Below are 18,039 nucleotides of genomic sequence, written 5' to 3'. Positions count from 1 at the left end.
ACTGTCAGCCAGGAAGATCCTAATGAGACATAATTATTAAATGTAATACAGTATCCTGGATAGGTTCCCGAAACAAAAAAAAGACATTGGGTAAAACTAAGGAAACGTGAAAGAAGTATGGATTTTAGTTAGTGATAATGGATAATAATTGTTAATTAAATTGTAACAAGTATATATACTATACTAAAATGTTAATGAAAGGGAAAACTGGTTGCAGGGTATATGGGATTTCTCTGTATTATCTTTGCAATTTTTCTGTAAATTTAAAACTATTCTAAAATAAAAAGTTTACTTAAAAAAAAAGGCTCACCTGAATACCTCCAAATTAGAACTGGGACTAGAATCTAGGTCATTCGAATCTAAGTCATTTTTGCTACTCAGGAGTTTCTAACCATTACAGCATACCCATCACAGTGTCCAAGCATCGTCACATGGAAAGCAAGGGTGTGTCTGTGGTTACTGGAGGTACAGGATGAGAGGGGCTAGTAAATATTATAAAATCAAGTCATTCAGGAAGATCAAGACAATATAAAGCAGGTAAGTGCTATGGAGTTGTGCTGGAAGTATTTCAAGATCCAGAAAAATCAACAGATGGATCAAAGGAATCAGGTGCTTTAAAGCATAGCGATACAGAAACTGGTCAGATAATGAGCAAAACTGGTCAGGACACAGCAGGCTAGAAGACTCGTAAACAAAGGACCAGAGATCAGGCAGACACTTTAGAACACACAAGATTACACTCTTGACTTACAGGAATAGGCACTGGGGATAAAAATCATAGTGGTAATAGTTTACATTTATCATAGCTTACATATAAATTTTTCACATATATTATTTATTTGGTAGTGAATTTATCCCCCTAAGCTCCCAGGTGAGGAAAGCTGGCTAAAGTCAAGGCAGTGAAGAGGGACAAGCCAAGAAGTTTTTGATATTTGTCTCCCATCTTTCAAAAGTCTTTTTGGTCAGCTTTCCTCTGTTCTTGACTTTTGTTTTTTCTGCTTCATAGCTTAGTCTCCTCAAGCTGCATCTCTATATGTCCTTCAATCATAAATGATTGCCGTCCTATCACCATTTGGATCTCTCATGGAGCTATTTGCAATTCTTCTCTACCCACTCACGTCATCTATGTCCAGTTCCTGGTTCTCTGAATTTAAATATTAGGATATGTCAATGTCAACTAAGGTACTATACCCAGTAACACAGTGCTCACTTCTGCCTCTAGAATTGAGCCAATTTTACAGAATTATAATTACTACTGTATATGACCATGCAGCACGGACTGCCCCTTCCCCTACTCCTATAGCCACTCCTTGCAGTGAGCTTCCACCCGGCCAACGACCATATTTCATTCATCTCTGTATCTTTTTTATCTTTAGTGCCTGCACGTAATATGTTCTCAATAAAAAACTGTTATTGAAAAAAGTAATATCCATGAATACTTTGAAGAAAAGGAACTGTTCATATAGACTTAGACATTGTTTTCATTTAAAAACCACCTCATAGGTGGGGGCACAGTGGCTCATACCTGTAATCTTTTTTTTTTGTCGAGGCAGAGTTCTACCCTATGCCCTGAGCTGAGGGCGGTGGCTTCGGAGCTCACTGCAACCTCGGACTCCGGCTGTGGGCATCCGGTTGCCTCAGCCTCCCGGGCCGCTGGGATTACAGGCGCTCGCCACTGCGCCCGGCTGCGTTTTTCCATTTTTTTCACGAGTTGGGGTCTCACTCTCGCTCAGACAAGCCTGGAATTCCTGAGCTCAAGCAATCCTCCCGCCTCAGCCTCCCACAGTGCTGGGATTACAGGTGTGAGCCACCGCGTCCGGTTCATACCTGTAATCTTAGCACTCTGGGAGACTGAGGAGGATGGACTGCTTGAGCTCAGAGGCTCGAGAATAGCCCGAGCAAGAGCGAGACCCTGTCTCTACTAAAAAAAATAAAAAAAATAGCTGGACATCATGGTAACGGCCTGTAGTCCCAGTTACTCAGGAGGCTAAGGTAGGAGAATTGCTTGAGCCCAAGAGTTTGAGGTTGCTGTTAGCTATGACAACACAGCACTCTATCGAGGGCAACAGAGTGAAACTTTGTCTCAAAAACAAACAAACCCCAAAAACAACACACACAAAAACCCCACCTCATAAAGACATACCCAATTATTACTGAAAATTTTATCAACTTAAAATGAAATATATTGTCTACTAGCTACTCTTTGAGGGGGGGATTGTAAGCCCTTGAAAGTTGTATTTATTGCTGGTTTCCATACTTCACTATAACCAAAGTGCTTAGGACTGTTCACATACACATGTAAGGGAGAGGAGGCCACCACCACCATGTCCTGTTCCTTCTGGCTTTCAAGTCTGCTCTTTTTCTGAATGAGGTAAGGTAAGGTCAAGAGTACAAAACTCTTCTCCTGGGCAGCGCCTGTGGCTCAGTGAGTAGGATGCCGGTCCCATATGCTGGAGGTGGCGGGTTCAAACCCAGCCCTGGCCAAAAACCACAAAAAAAAAAAAAAAAACTCTTCTCCTCCTCCTCATCCCTTACCTTCATCTTAATTAGGGCTCCAAATATAGGAGTGGGTCAATGCATATGTTTGGGAATTATAAAAGGATAATACCAATTCATTTTCTCTCATCATTAAGCAATCAAAAAGCACTCACACCTTTAAGACTCTCAGTTTTTGGCTTTTTTTTTTTTTCTCAGTATACTCAGCATTTGTCAAGTCCTGAGAGGTGGGTATTATCTGAAGGCTGAGAAAACAGGCAGAGTGGTTACCACCTTATACAAGGCATGAAGAAACTGGAAGGGGTGGAGGCCAGGCCTCCAAAGTCTCAGTCCAGTGCTCTTTCTGTTCTGCTGTTTGTAATTGTATATGTTTTCTCTTTTTGTGTATGGGTGTAGAAAGGGTGAAATATGAAAGACATTGGGTTTTAAAATGGGAAGGAAGAGAGACAATTCCAAAGAACTTTAGACCCTTAATCATTCCCTCTGGCATTTCTTAGGAGGAGACTGTGGGTAAGTGAGCAAGAGGAGGAGAGGTCCTGCCCCTTCTCCCTTTCAGGGAATGGTCTGTCTTCAAATACACATGCCCTACATACACATAACCAGAAGCCCCACCTATGGGAGTTTTTTTGTTTTTGTTTTTGCAGTTTTTGGCCGGGGCTGGGTTTGAACCCGCTACCTCTGACATATGGGACTGGCGCCCTACCCCTTTGAGCCACAGGTGCTACCCCTATGGGAGTTGTCACACTAAAAAGAGGCTAAACTTTTTTTTTTTTTTAAGAGACAGAGTCTCACTTTGTCACCCTCGGTAGAGTGCTGTGGCGTCACAGCTCATAGCAACATCCAGCTCTTTGGGCTTAGGCAATTCTCTTGCCTCAGCCTCCCGAGTAGCTGGGATTACAGGCGCCCGCCACAATGCCTGGTTATTTTTTTGTTGCAGTTTGTCAGGGGCTGGGTTTGAATCCGCCACCCTCAGTATATGGGGCCGGCGCCCGACTCACTGAGCCACAGGCACCGTCCAGAGGCTGGATAAATTTTATATGTGTGTATATGTAAGTATATACAGACAAACGCGCACACACACATATATATGAGGATTATTCAATCAGAAGGAAAAGGCTGGGTGGGCAGGAGAGAGATGGTGAAGACAAACAGCATAGTGTTGGAGGTAGAAAGATAACATTCTGCTTGATGTGCAGGGATAACTGCCAGGAAAGTGAAGGTTTCCACCTTTTGATACAGAGTTAAATTGCAGGTATAGATTTTCCGCTTACACCTGGCATTTTAAGGTGGTATCTGGATCAGCTTCAGGTGGCACCATGGAACCAACAATCACTAGGACAGAATGGGACCGGAAAGAGGTCTGGGGCAGAAGGGTAGTCAGCACCTCTGCAAACGCACAGGCCTAGCAAAGAGGCACCTGGGCTGTCCCTGGGATATCTTGTTTCAAATCGCTTGAGTTTCAGTAGCTTAGAACCGACCCCTATGTTCTGACATCATGAGACTGAGGGAGATGCTGAGTTGTTTGGAGTGACCTTGGTGATCCTTCTTCACCTCAAATTCCTGGTCCTGCCCTGCTCAGCTGTTAGGTCACTGCTGTTGACAAGGCTCTTTTGGAGTTCCAGGTTATTTTCCGCCCCTAGATCCGCTTCCTAGAAATGCTTGGGAGGAAGGAGAAGCAGCCTGGCAGCTCCTCCTAGTCATTCACCTGGACACAGGTGCAGCCCTGTCCGGTGCTGCCCCTCCCTCGGGGTGCCCGGCTCTTCTGCACCATCTAGCGCAAGCTCCGGTCTGGAGGCGTCCGGGGTGCGCTGCGCCCCCGGGGCGGATGCCCTCGGCGGGTTTCGGAGCCGCGACGGCGCAGGCTGGTAGGCTGACGCTGCCCGGCGCCCGCAGCCGGCGGGAGGCAGCGTGAGCCCGAGAGAGCCCGGAGCAGCCGCGGTGGCAGCGCTCGGGCGCAGCCTCCTCCCGCTCCCACAATGCACAGGGCGGCGGCGGCGGCGGCATCGCGGGCCGCGGGGGAGGCTGCGGCGCCGACTGCGACCCCGACGACCGGGGGCACGCGGAGCATTGGCGACGGCTCGCGGCGAGCCCGGGAGTGATGGCCAGGCTCCGGCCGGCCGCCCGCGCCTGAGGCGCCCCGCCCCGCCCCGCCCCGCCCTGCTCCCCGCCCGCCGCTGCCGGGCGCTTCCTAGTCCGCGCGGGCGGCCGCCCAGGCGAGGTGCGGCCTCCGCACAGGCGGGGGGCGTCGGCTCGCGGGAGCAGCCATGGCCGCGTCCGAGCTCTACACAAAGGTAAGGCGCCCGGCGGGCCGGCGCCGTGGGGAGAGGACCGCGCGGCCGGGCGCCGGCAGCTGTGGGGCCGGGGAGGGGCGGCGCACCAGGCCGGGCAGGCCCCGCCGGCACCACCTCTTCCAGGCGTTCCAGAACCCGTGGCCCTGCCCGCCAGCTGCGGCACCTTCCTCTTTTGGGCGTTGATGGTTTAGGCTGCTGAGGGAGGCCTGTCCCCATGGTCACCGGGTCGTGGAGTGGGGGGACAGAGCGGGTTTACGAGTGGAAAGCGGGCCGCCGTGTGTCTTTGGTAGGGCGGGCCTGGGCCAGAATAGACTAGCCCTCCGATCTGGCTGAAAGAAAATCTCGGCTGGTGGGAGTTGATGCTTTGGTGGATACCATTGTCCCTCTGGTGAGGACGCACGCTTAAAATAACGTGCTGTGTTGGTATGCGGATACGGTGCCACCTCTAACGCCCCCCATCCATCCTTTCTGTGATGGTCCTGGGTTCCTGCGAACGGTGGCCCTCGACTTTCACCTTTAGCTGCCAGGTTTCAGGTTGCTGCCCTGGGGTGGTGAGCCCCTGGGGAAGACGCCACGGGATAAATGAGAGGTGATTCATGGGCTGGGATGGTCGGTACTCATCTGTCTCTGGCCGTTTGCAACCTGCATGTAATCCCGTAGAGCCTTGTTAGGCTCCATGTCTTTACCATCCTCTGGGGCAAGCCTTTTTCTTCTGGGTTTAGGGAAGTGGCAGCCTTTTCTTTCTTAAACTGACACCAGTATTCTCGGAGTGTGGTAATCCATGAATGACATATTTTTGGAGAACTGTCCCTTTGATGTCTGTTCTGAAAATTTGTCTTGGGCAGTGTGAGAATGTGTGTAATTATGGCACTTTAAACTATAGCTCATGTGTAGTAGGCGTTTTGCCAACTATTGATTACCTCTAATTCCAGTTAACAGAATGGCCTTAATTTTTCAAGTTAGCACTTGCAATAGAACCTTCATTTACGTTCCTGGAGTCATTTATTCCAAAAATGATTCAAGTAATCTCAGGGACTGAGCTGCAGTATATTATGGAGAAAAGAGGTCTGGACTGGGCATGGATTCTAGCCTGGGCCTTTTCACGTGCTGTGTGTCCTTGAGCAAGTCACTTAACCTCTCTGGTTCAGTTTCCTCATGTGTAAATGCAGTTATTACCTGACCTAGATTCCTTACAAGCTGTTGTTAGGTTCAAATTTTGTAATAGTTGTGAAAGCTTTTTGTAACCCATGCATTTCTGTAGAAATACAGGTATGAGATATATGATCAACCGTGAAATGAGGAGCTTGTATGAACATTCTCTGGGACCTCTTTCTTTCAAGGCTTAATTTAAGAATTGTGCAATTGGAACTTCTCTATAAACTTAGTCATTTCTTTAAGCTTTTGTAGATCTCTAAGGTATGAATGAATGTAACTGAAAACTGATGAAAAGTTACTTTATTAACAAATGCTTATGTAGTGTTTACTTTGTGCCAGGTACTGTTCTAAGTGGTTTGAAAGTACTAACGCATTTAATCTTCATAATAAACCCATCAGGTAGATACAAAGAAATAGTCATTTTCACTTGAAGAAATATCATTCTATAAACGTTCTTTACTTCGTGTATCCACTATCTCTCCCCAGCCCCATCTGTGGGTAATAAATTGTTGGATAATTTGGGAGAAAAAAATTGAATAGATAAAGTGATTTCTATTTATTTATTTTGCATTTTTGGCGGCTTGAACCTGCCACCCTTGGTGTGTGGGGCCGACGCCCTACTCCTTGAGCCACAGGCACTGCCCTATTTTAATTTTTTTTTTGTAGAGACAGAGTTTCACTTTACTGCCTTCGGTAGAGTGCCGTGGCATCACACGGCTCACAGCAACCTCCAGCTCTTGGGCTTATGTGATTCTCTTGCCTCAGCCTCCCGAGCAGCTGGGACTATAGGCGCCCGCCACAACGCCCAGCTATTTTTTTGTTGCAGTTCGGCCAGGGCTGGGTTTGAACCCACCACCCTTGGTATATGGGGCCGGTGCCCTATTCACTGAGCCATAGGTGCCGCTATGTTGCCCTTTGGTTGAGTGCCATGGCGTCACAGCTAACAGCAACCTCCAATTCTTGGGCTTAAGTGATTTTCTTGCCTCAGCCTCCCAAGCAGCTGGGACAACAGGCGCCTGCCACAATGCCTGACTATTTTTTGTTGTTGTTGCAGTTGTCATTGTTGTTTAGTTGGCCCAGGCCAGGTTCGAACCCACCAGCCTCAGTGTATGTGGCTGGTGCCATCACTGTGCTTCGGGTGCTGAGCTGAAAAAGATATTGTGATTTTTAACTTGTAAAGTTTTGTCCTTCAGTCACAGCTTCATCACAATCTGTTTTAAAATTTGCCATTTAGGGCGGCGCCTGTGGCTCAGTCGGTAGGGCGCCGGCCCCATATACCGAGGGTGGTGGGTTCAAACCCAGCCCCGGCCAAACTGCAACCAAAAAATAGCCGGGCGTTGTGGAGTGCGCCTGTAGTCCCAGCTACTCGGGAGGCTGAAGCAAGAGAATCGCTTAAGCCCAGGAGTTGGAGGTTGCTGTGAGCTGTGTGAGGCCACAGCACTCTACAGAGGGCCATAAAGTGAGACTCTGTCTCTACCAAAAAAAAAAAAAAAATCTGCCATTTAGTTATTGTAAAGACAAACAGGTTTAGATATTAAGATTGAAATTGGGACTTACTCTGTTTTCTCCCTAGAGTGGTCACTTGGTTGTTGGCTAATTCTTTTTGTGATGGGCTTTAGCGTAATAGTAGGCAAAAACATTTATGAGACATCCAGTGTACCAGGTACTCTGCTTAATGTTGAGAGGTTCTAGTAATCAACAAGACATAGTCTTGTCCCTCAGGAGGCTTACAGTCTGCTTATATTTTTGACCCATTTTGAACCTTGAAAGATATAAATAACCTACTGTTACTGCAATGGCAAGCAGACAGGTGATATGGTAATTTATTAGGAGAGGTTAAGGAATGAGGTGGGAAATGGGGAAGGTTAGAATCATTCTAGAGATTAAAGCTGGGGTAATGATTATTAGGAGAAGAGGGAAATGGTTAAAAGTAGTATCAGTGTGGATAAACACAAGGATTTTTCCCTTGCAGAGGATTAACAGGGAAGGGAGTTCTGGGGTAGATTACAAAGAAAGATGTATTAGTGACATGCATTAATTATGGCATTCAATATTGTAGTTAAATCTGAAAAGTGCCCTTTTAAAAAGTGTCATTCAGATCTTAAGGAAGATTTTGATGTGGGTTAGAGATCAGCTATTATTACACTGAAGGACAAGAGACTGTTCAGTTTCTCCTTTTTAGCTAGAATGATAATGGTTTTATAACACCAATTTAGCAAGACTTCCATTTTGTAAAATTTTCCAGTATAAAAATTTTAAGGTCCATTGCTAGGTTCCCTGGGATATAACATTTCTAGAAACTGATATTTTGGTTAAAACATGTTTGTTGATTTTTTAAAATAACAGTTTCATTAAGATATTCATATGGGGTGTGATTTATCAATAAAGTGTACTATTTCTCAGCTACTTGGGAAGTTGAGGCAGGAGGATTGCTTGAGGATAGAAGTTTGGGCAGCATAGTGAGACTCCATCTCTAAAAAAATGAAACATACAAACTAGCCAGATGTGGTTCCTGCTACTTGGAAGGCTGAGGTAGAAGGATCTCTTGGGCCCAAGAATTTGAGGCTGCAGTGAGCTATGATTGTGCCACTGCACTCTAGCCTGGGCAACAGAATGAGACCTGTCTCTTAAAAAGAAAGTGTATTATTCAATGATTTGTAGTATATTCACAGAGTTTTATGTTGATTTGTTTTTAGGTCTGCTTGCCTTGCTCCCAAAAGAATTGAAGGCATCTATGATATCTCCTTGCTTCTTATTTTGAAAATGTTTGCTAGTCTTGACTTGCCAGTGGTACAGAGGATATACTGATAGTACCCAAAATAGCAACTAGAAATAATTCAGCATTTGTGGAGCGCGATTTATCTATTAGACCTGTAAGGATCACCAGCAGCAAAGTAGTGAATGCATGCCAGTCCTCCTCATGTGAAGTTCCCAGACATACAGCACCATAAATGCTATGGAATGGTCATTATTTCCTGAATCTATTTAATTAGGAATCTATTTAATTCCTCTCTTTGCTTGTATAGTAGGCCAAAAATACAAAACAAACCAAAAAAGGGGGTCCTCATAGTGTGCTAAGATGCTGAGTATTGAAACCATGCAAAAACATCCTAAAATCTCACATTCGCAGAGCCACGTAAAGTCTCCTAGATGAAAATGCTGTTTAGGCCAACGGATTGTTTATTTTTAACTTTCCTTTCCCATCATATTCCCTTATTCCTATAGGAGCTACATGGCCTAGTTTTTTTCTGGGATCGTTCCACATTTATATGTAGAGTTTGGCAAGCACATTAGCTATCCCCAAGTCTTCTGTCATGTCCCATCCATTCATATTTCCTCCTGATGTCCCTGGGTTTGTTAATGGCACTGCTGTTCTCCTAATCCTCAGGTTGGAGACCTTAGCATCCTTTTTCTTGTCTCTCATATTCTGTTTCTTCTGTATCATTTCTGACTTTGCTTGACATGCAGCTGACAGTTCAGATTCTGAACCCCGACTAGCACTTTCTTCTCTTTCTTATTGACCTGTACAAGTTTCTCTCTTACTATAATTACTGTATTTGTGTGTATGCTTACCATCCACACAATATCATAAGCCCTTTGAGAAGCTGTTTTGTTGACTTCCTGTAGAGTGTAGCTCAATGTCTCACCTAGAATAGGTATTCATTGAGTATTTGTTGAATGAATGAATGAATGAATGCTTAAACAGGAGAGGGACAGATTAAAAATAATGGTTTAAGATGATTAGTCCACTTATAGGAATGAATCAGGATATAAAGAAGTGGTTAAACAAGTAAACATTTTTCAGGCATGTTGAATGGGATGAGTAATAAAATGGGCAGCCAGGGAGACCAAGGGAATGTTCCAGGCAACAAAATATGAAGTGATGGGGGTCTGGGAGAGGGGAAAGAAGGGACAAATCTGAGAGACAGTTCTCTGAGGTAGGTATAGAATGGAAAAGAGAATATCTAATGCCAGTAGCTCCAGGCTTGGAAACTGAAAGTTAACTCCTATTCCATCATGAATTTTTACTGACTCTGGGACTTGAAAGCTACCTAGAAATACTTTTTTTTGTAGAGACAGAGTCTCATTGTACCACCCTTGGGTAGAGTGCTGTGGTGTCACAGCTCACAGCAACCTCTAACTCTTGGGCTTCCGCGATTCTCTTGCCTCAGCCTCCCAAGCAGCTGGGACTACAGGCGCCCGCCACAACGCCCGGCTATAGAAATACATTTTTAAACTGCTTGAGCAAGCAGAAAGCCCATGATTTCCTCTTGAAATTTGTTACTATCTCCTGAAGTGTGAAAGTTCTGTGTATTGCCTAGTGGTTAAAAGAGGTTCTAATGCTAATGAGAATTGCTACTGTGGTACTTTTAGCTTTAGTAAGGGAAACAGGGATGGGGTGGGGAGTTGGGAGGAGTCTATGAATGGGCTTCCAAGGATTTTACTGCAACTTTGGGGGAGGGGTGATGGAAAGGCTAACTTTTCTATAGGAGAATGTGGGAGGAGAGGCATGATCTCTCTTTACTTCTTGCCTAAGAAGATAATTTAGTTTCTTTGTTTTTCATTTTATGCAGACCTTTTTTTTAACTTTTTTTTTTTTTTTTTTGTAGAGACAGAGTCTCACTTTATGGCCCTCGGTACAAGTGCCGTGGCGTCACACAGCTCACAGCAACCTCCAACTCCTGGGCTTAAGCGATTCTCTTGCCTCAGCCTCCCGAGTAGCTGGGACTACAGGCGTCCGCCACAACGCCCGGCTAGACTTTTTTTTTTTTTTTTTTAATTAAATCATAGCTATGTACATCAATGCAATCATGGGGTACAATGTGCTAGTTTTATATACAATTTGAAATATTTTCATCAAACTGGTTAACATAGCCTTCATGGCATTTTCTTAGTTATTGTGTTAAGACATTTATATTCTACATTTAGTAAATTTCACATGTACCCTTGTAAGATATACCGTAGGTGTGGACCCACCAATTACCTTATGCAGATTTTTATATCCATTGGGAGACTATAGAGGCACTTGGTCCACCGTAGGATAGACTTGGATTTTTTTTGTTTATACTTTAGTAGTTCCTAGAAAAGTACAGAACGTTATAGGAAGTCTAAACTTCTGGCTGATTTATGGAGTAAGATCTGGCCAAGGCCTGTAAATGAAATACTGTGAATAAAACAACACTTCTCCCACCCCACAGCCTGGTCCTGTCCTCCCTATCACAGTGGTTTTCTCAGACTCCTCCCTCTTGTCTGCCTTGGGGGTTTGTTCTTCTTTTCCCTCTAGCACCATGCCTTAATTGCTCATCAACTTTATTGAGGTATAATTTAACATGCAAAAATTTGCTTTTTTAACGAAAGGTTACTCAAATGAAACAGTGGGATTGAGAAGGAACAAAGGAAATCTGTAATTGGGTGTGATCAAGTAGTCATAAACACCACTGCACTTGGACCAGCCAACCTTCACTGATTTTAAGTGTGTAGTTCAAGTTTTGACAAAAATATTGCCATGTAAACTCCACCACAAACAAGATATAGAATATTTGCATTACTCTCCAAAGTTTCCTTGTACTTATCTTCTTCTCTTCCCCAACTTATTTGAAGAGTTAATCACATTAGTGCTTACCCTATTATTGCAGAAGGAAGAGTTCTTTGTTTTTGTTTTTTTCCCAAAATTCATGCTATGATTCCACCTTAGCCCAAGCACTAGAAATACTTAATACAAAGGTCTGGCCTTAAAGATCACTCTATGAGTTCGTTTTCTGTAGGAGGTGAGAGAAGACGGAAAAGGAGTTTAGGTGGTTTTTATTGACTCTTTCCTTCATGCATTTACCACTTTGCATTTATTAATGATGTCTGCCTTTGAAGCTTTGTTTCCTCATGGATTTTTTTTGGTCAAGTTTGACCTTTAACAGTTCCTCTTCCCCATCTCTCTTGGTGGTAATGTCAGTTTGAGTTTGTGCTGATACAGCTTAAGTTTAGTGGAAACCTATCCCTGGCTTCTTCATGCTTTCAGCATTCTCTATTCCTCTTCCATTTAGAATTCCTCACCTGGAATTCTCCTTAATTAGCAGATGTTAGCATTAAACATCTTGTACAAGAGAGGCTTTTTACTATTGTAGAACTTACGGGAGATGTAATTATGTTTTGATTTCAAAATAATCTTGATTGACCTCAAAGGAGAAGTGCATTACATCCCTCCATGTTCCTTAGGATCATGTGTCCACCTCCTGGGCCTCATGTGCTGCTGTGGCCAACAGTGTGAACAAAGTGTTGGACTGGAGGGAGCGTGAACATAAAAAAATTTTGTTTATCCTTGGTCATATGTACAAAACCATACATCGCTCTGGCTAGGAATCCTGCATGTATGGTTAGGGTTTCTACTTCTTCACCAATACACAGTGAAACCAGAGAAATTTTAGACTAGAAAAAATAAAATGATCAGGCTGGTGAAGAGGGTAGAGAGATTAAAAGGGTAGAACTCTAGGAAGATAGTAAGCTGAGGTTATGGTGAATATTTGGTATCAGTAGTAGAAGTTTATAACACCAATCTGAGTTTAGTAGAGATGCTCGTTAGGTCTTGAAATAAATAAATAAATACATTACATTTAAAAAAATTTATACTTTAATCATTACATTTTACATTTATGAAACTCATTACCACAAGTTAACGTATCAGCTGAGATGTAGTACACATGTCAGTAAAAACGGCCTGGGTAATTGACAGATGATAGCACACTGACTTACCAAACCTCTCTTTAACAGCATTAAACAGTTTACCAGTAAGAGCTGTTTTAGTTGGAAGTAATAGAAACCAACTTAAAGCCAAAAATGGTTTTATTTGCTTGTATGACCTAAAAGTCTAGGCATGGTTGGAATCAAGTCTCAGACATGGTCTTTGGGTCACCCTGTCACTCACTCTTTTTTTCTTTCTTTTCTTTCTTTTGTCTCTCTCTCTCTCTCTTTTCTTTCTTCTTTCTTTTTCTTTTCTTTTTTCTCTCCTCTCCCCTCTCCTCTTTCTTGACAGAGTCTCACTTTATGGCCCTTGGTAGAGTGCTGTGACATCACAGCTCACAGTAACCTCCAGCTCTTGGGCTTAGGCGATTCTCTTGCCTCAGCCTCCCGAATAGCTGGAACTACAGGCGCCAGCCACAACGCCTGGCTGTTTTTTTTTTTTGTTGCAGTTTGGCGGGCCCGGGTTTGAACCCACCACCCTTGGTATATGGGGCCAGCGCCCTACCCACTGAGCCACAGGCGCTGCACTGTTACAATTATTTATAACTAAATATACATACACACTCATACCTATAATGGAATAAAATAAATTATTATGGAGTGAATTGTTATTTAATAACTTAGATTGGGGAGGGTACCTCATTTGTACTTTGGCTTTGTTCAGATTCTCCCTGAATCTGACATCATAATAGGAAGTAATTTTATATGAGTTTGCATAACTCATTTTCTGTGTATGTGTGTGTCTGTTTCATACAATTAAGTGCTTTTGTGTTAGACTAGTTGTCAGACTAGATAGACTAGACTAGTTCCACCTTAGTTTGTCAGTTTGCCATACTGGAGTACATATAGTAAATGACCAGATACTCCTTTAAAGACACAATCATACTTTAAAACATTTTTGTTAACAGTACTTAACTTTTACATAAAATTGGTTTCTATATACTTAAGCTGAGAAAAATCCTACTTCTAGTTTGCCAAGAAGCATGATTAGGTTAGAACCAGAATTTCTAGACATATTTTCTATAAAATTGGGAAATTGGTTCTCTTAATAAGGAATTTGGGTCAGAACCTGGATTAAATTTTTATCAATTCAGAATGTATATTTCTTATTTTAGAAATGAAAAAGTGAAACGTAGCTGGGCGTTGTGACAGTGCCTGTGGTCACAGCTACTCGGGAAACTGAGGCAAAAGAATCACCTAAGCCCAGGAGTTGGAGGTTGCTGTGAGCTGTGTGATGCCACGGCACTATACTGAGGGCGATAAAGTGAGACTCTGTCTCTACAAAAAAAAAAGAAAGAAAACAAGTGAAACCCCTCAGAGTTAATATTGCATTTTAACACACTCTTACTCTTAAACTCATTTTTTTTATCCTAAACCAAAATTTATCAACCTCTGTACTATTCATGGTAGGCTGGATTATTCTCTTTTTGTTGGAGGCTGTCCTGTGTATTGTGGATTTGTTTAACCAAATCCCTGACCTTTATCCTCTAAATCCAGTAGCACCCTCCTCCCCCAGCTGTGACAACCAATACTGTCTGCAGATGTTCTGGATGTCCCCTGGTATCACTACCTTAAGGCTTAGTCTAGGGTAAGAAAGAGTGAGAGTTAAAAATAGCAAGAAGGGTTAACTGGAACAACTTTAAGAAAAAATGGTTGACATATAAGCAACATTTCTTCATATGGAAATGATACATCGTAGGTAATTTGGATAATACAGAAACATATAAAGGAAGAAAAGTTAAACTAAATTAATTATCCCACCTACAGATAATCATTGTCAACTACTGATTTACTTCCTTAAGTCTTTTTTTTTTTTGGCCAGGGCTGGGTTTGAACCCGTCACCTCTGGCATATGGGACCGGCGCCCTACTTCTTGAGCCACAGGCGCCGCCCTACTTCCTTAAGTCTTTTATCTATATTCATAAATGGTAATGATTTAAAAAATGATTTTATAATGATTTTTTAAAACTAAATGTGTATTATGAGAATTTTTATAACAATAAATATTTATTGAAATATTGTTATGGCTGCATAATACTATATCATTTGGGTATACAAAATTTATTTATTTCTGGGTATTTTTCACCATTAGAAGTAACGTACTGTGGGCATCATTGTACATAAATCTTTGCTTAGTCGATTTTAGAATCCCGTCTCCCTGGCAAGAATTGGCATTTATATTTATACAGAAGGGGACATTCACATTCATTTTGTTTTAAAAGTAGCACTTTTTATGTGCATTTCCTCAAGGCTCGGGTGACCAGATGTCCCACTTCTGGGAGCTGCTTTCTGCTTTTGATATCTTTGTTTAGTTTTGAGAAATCTTCCTAGAGTAGAAATACACAAATTCATTTACAAATTTAACCTTTTAGAATTCTGAACTGTTTTGTCTTCTTGTTTTCATTATTGTTGTTCTTACTCCCTTTGTTTCTTTTTGATCATGGATGAATCTGTGCCAGAGAGAGAATAAATTACAAAGAAGTTTTATTTTATGTATTTTTTTTTTTAGACAGTCTCAGTATGTCGCCCTTGGTTGAATATCGTGGTATCACAGCTCACAGCAACCTTAAACTTTGAGGCTCTAGTGATTCTCTTGCCTCAGCCTCCCAAGTAGCTATAGGGGACTATAGCCATTCACCACAATGCCTGGCTATTGCAATTGTCATTGTTTAGCAGGCCCAGGCTGGGCTTGAACCTGCCAACCTTGGTGTATGTGGCCCGCGCCCTACTCACTGAGCTATGGGTGCTGAGCCTATATATACTGTGTTAAGAGTATAAATGATAGGCCACCAGCCTCATATGCCGGAGGTGGTGGGTTCAAACCCAGCCCAGGCCAAAAACTAGGGAGGGGAAAAATATATATATATATATACACACGCAGTCTTAAAAAAAAGTATAAATGATATTAATTTTAATTTAAAAATTAAGTTAAACTGGATACTATGTTACCCTTTTATTATAGACATGTCCTCCTAAATTAGAACATACTAACTGTTGTCTAGAATAGGCCAGGCATTTACTTTCAGAGGGCAGTAGAAAATCTGAGAGTTCTTCAGCAATAACCTTCTTTAAAACAATTAGAATGGAGCAAAATGTACTCAGTAGTAGAGGTTGCACCCTAAAATGGGATCTTTGTAGCACTCAGAAGGTGTTTGGGGATTTGTGAGGTCTTTAGATCATTGCTATATACAGCAGCTCTCACAAAGGACTTGAGTGTGGTGGTAGTCACAAACCTGGATGAGGGTTGATGTGTGGAGCCTTAGATATTAAAGGCGTAGGAAACTGAGTTGAAGACTTAACATCCTTTGCTTTTCTTCCTCCACTAAAATCTTGATTTTTGGGGGCAGTGCCTGTGGCTCAGTGAGTAGGACGCTGGCCCCATATACTGAGGGTGGCAGGTACGAACCCGGCCCTGGCCAAACTGCAAACAAAAAATAGTTGGGTGTTGTGGCGGGTGTCTGTATTCCCAGCTACTCAGGAGGCTGAGACAAGAGAATAACCTAAGCCCAAGAACTGGAGGTTGCTGTGAGCTGTGATTTCATAGCACTCTACTGAGGGCGACAGAGTGAGACTATCTCTTAAAAAAAAAGAAAAATCCTTGATTTTCCCTTAGTTATTTGTTTCTTCTGAAAACAGTGATTTGGGCAAGTGCATAACTCCATGGTAGTATAATTATCAAATAATAATGATTAATATTTACTGACATTATATTGTTGTCCAGACACTATTCTAAAGGCCTTGTTACAATTGTGTAAATTCTTGGTTTCCACCCCTCCCAGTATCCTGAAAGAGAAGAAGTGCATCATAGCAGGACTCAAGGGCGTGGGCATGGACTCTGCACCTAGAAGTTGGATCCTGGTTTGGTTCAGGTTTTACTTATTCAGTTTCTATGTGTCCTTGGGCAAACTACTTTAACCTCTTTGTGCCTCAGTTTTCTTATCTTTCTAATGGTGGTAATATCTACTTTATGTGGTTAATGAAGGCTAAATTATTTTATTTATTTTTTTTTTTAGAGACAGAGTCTCATTTTGTCGCCCTTGGTAGAGTACCGTGGCGTCACAGTTCACAGCAACCTCTGGCCTCTTGGGCTTAGGCGATTCTCTTGCCTCAGCCTCCCAAGTAGCTGAAACTACAGACACCCGCCACAGTGCCTGGCTATTTTTTTTTCGTTGTTGTTGCAGTTTGGCCAGGGCCAGGTTTGAACCTGCCACCCTTGGTATATGGGGCCGGTGCCCTACTCACTGAGCCACAGGTACCTCCCAAGACTAAATTATTTAATATGTTAAAAAATGCTTAGCAGATAGTAAATTCTTATAAATATTAGCAGCTGTTGTTGCTATTACAGTTGTCATTCTCCTTTCTCTCTGGCTGCTCTTTCTTCTTCAGAACTTTGCCTACCTCCTTTTGCACCTTATATGTTAGTGCTCCTGGGTTCTGACCTTGACCTATACTCCTTTCCAGTGTGGCCTGATCCATTTCTGAAGAATCAGATACCAGCTTTGTGCTAATGACTTCCAAATCTGATTCTAGTCTACTTGCTTCCCCTACAAACCTAGATCCCTACAAACAGCTGTTTTATGGACATCTTCACAAGCATCTCAAACTGAGCATATTCAAAATTGAACTTTTCACCTCCTCCTTTCCTCTTCTTATCACTTTACCTGATTAATTTCATCACGTCTTAGTTTCCTCATCTGTATAATGGGATAATACCTACTCCGTAGGGTTCATGAGGATTAAATGGGATTTTTTATGCAAAGCACTTAGAATAATGCATAGCACATATTTTTAAAAAGTATTGTATAGTTGTTATTGACACTTATTTTGAAAAGTACAGGGTTTACTTATGAACAAAACAGTAATCATTTAAATTTGGCTTACCGATCATCTCTGAAAGCTAAATTCTGATTTTGTTTGTGCTGCTGAGAAAAAACAAGTACAATTCTAAGAAGTTTGGTCTGGAACCTTTTTATTTCTGTTATTTTTGAGAAAATTTGATCCTACTAAACCATGAATAAAAATTTCAAATTTATATGTAAATATACGTTGGCATACTATTTTGCATATGGGAAAAAGAGCTCAAATATCTTGTCTTGGGTAATTGAAATATATGATGGTGGGCTGGGAGTGATGGCTCACACCTGTAATCCTGTCCTGGCACTTTAGGAAGCACCAGTGTACTGAGGATAGGAGGATCACTTAAGGCCAGGAATTGGAGACCAGCTTTTTTGAGAACCAGCGCTAGAGGGAACCAACCAGAGTGGGAATGGTGAGGAATGAAGAAAGAAAATACACAAGAGTCAAAGATGGGATGGGAAGGACTGGAGCAGCTAAGATTGCAGCCAGCACTGAAACGTGAAAACAG

The 18,039-nt window shown here is 42.5% G+C and overlaps 1 protein-coding gene across 4 annotated transcripts in view; it reads left to right on the top strand.

Annotated features, from left to right (window-relative positions):
* Window positions 1-4,567: 4,567 nt before the first annotated feature.
* MYO5A (myosin VA) overlaps window positions 4,568-18,039 on the top strand; it is a 210,103-nt gene continuing 196,631 nt past the window's right edge. For 2 of the 4 annotated variants that reach the window (XM_053595127.1, XM_053595126.1), the window contains exon 1: window positions 4,569-4,787. In XM_053595127.1, the coding sequence (XP_053451102.1) occupies window positions 4,761-4,787 (27 nt within the window). In that variant the 5' untranslated portion in view covers window positions 4,569-4,760. Of the gene's footprint in view, window positions 4,788-18,039 lie in introns of all 4 variants that reach the window. The other 2 variants (XM_053595125.1, XM_053595128.1) reach the window with 2 other exon arrangements.

This window comes from Nycticebus coucang, chromosome 6 (assembly GCF_027406575.1).
Source record: "Nycticebus coucang isolate mNycCou1 chromosome 6, mNycCou1.pri, whole genome shotgun sequence".
Lineage (NCBI taxonomy): Eukaryota > Metazoa > Chordata > Mammalia > Primates > Lorisidae > Nycticebus > Nycticebus coucang.
This window is presented reverse-complemented; position numbering and strand designations above follow the sequence as displayed.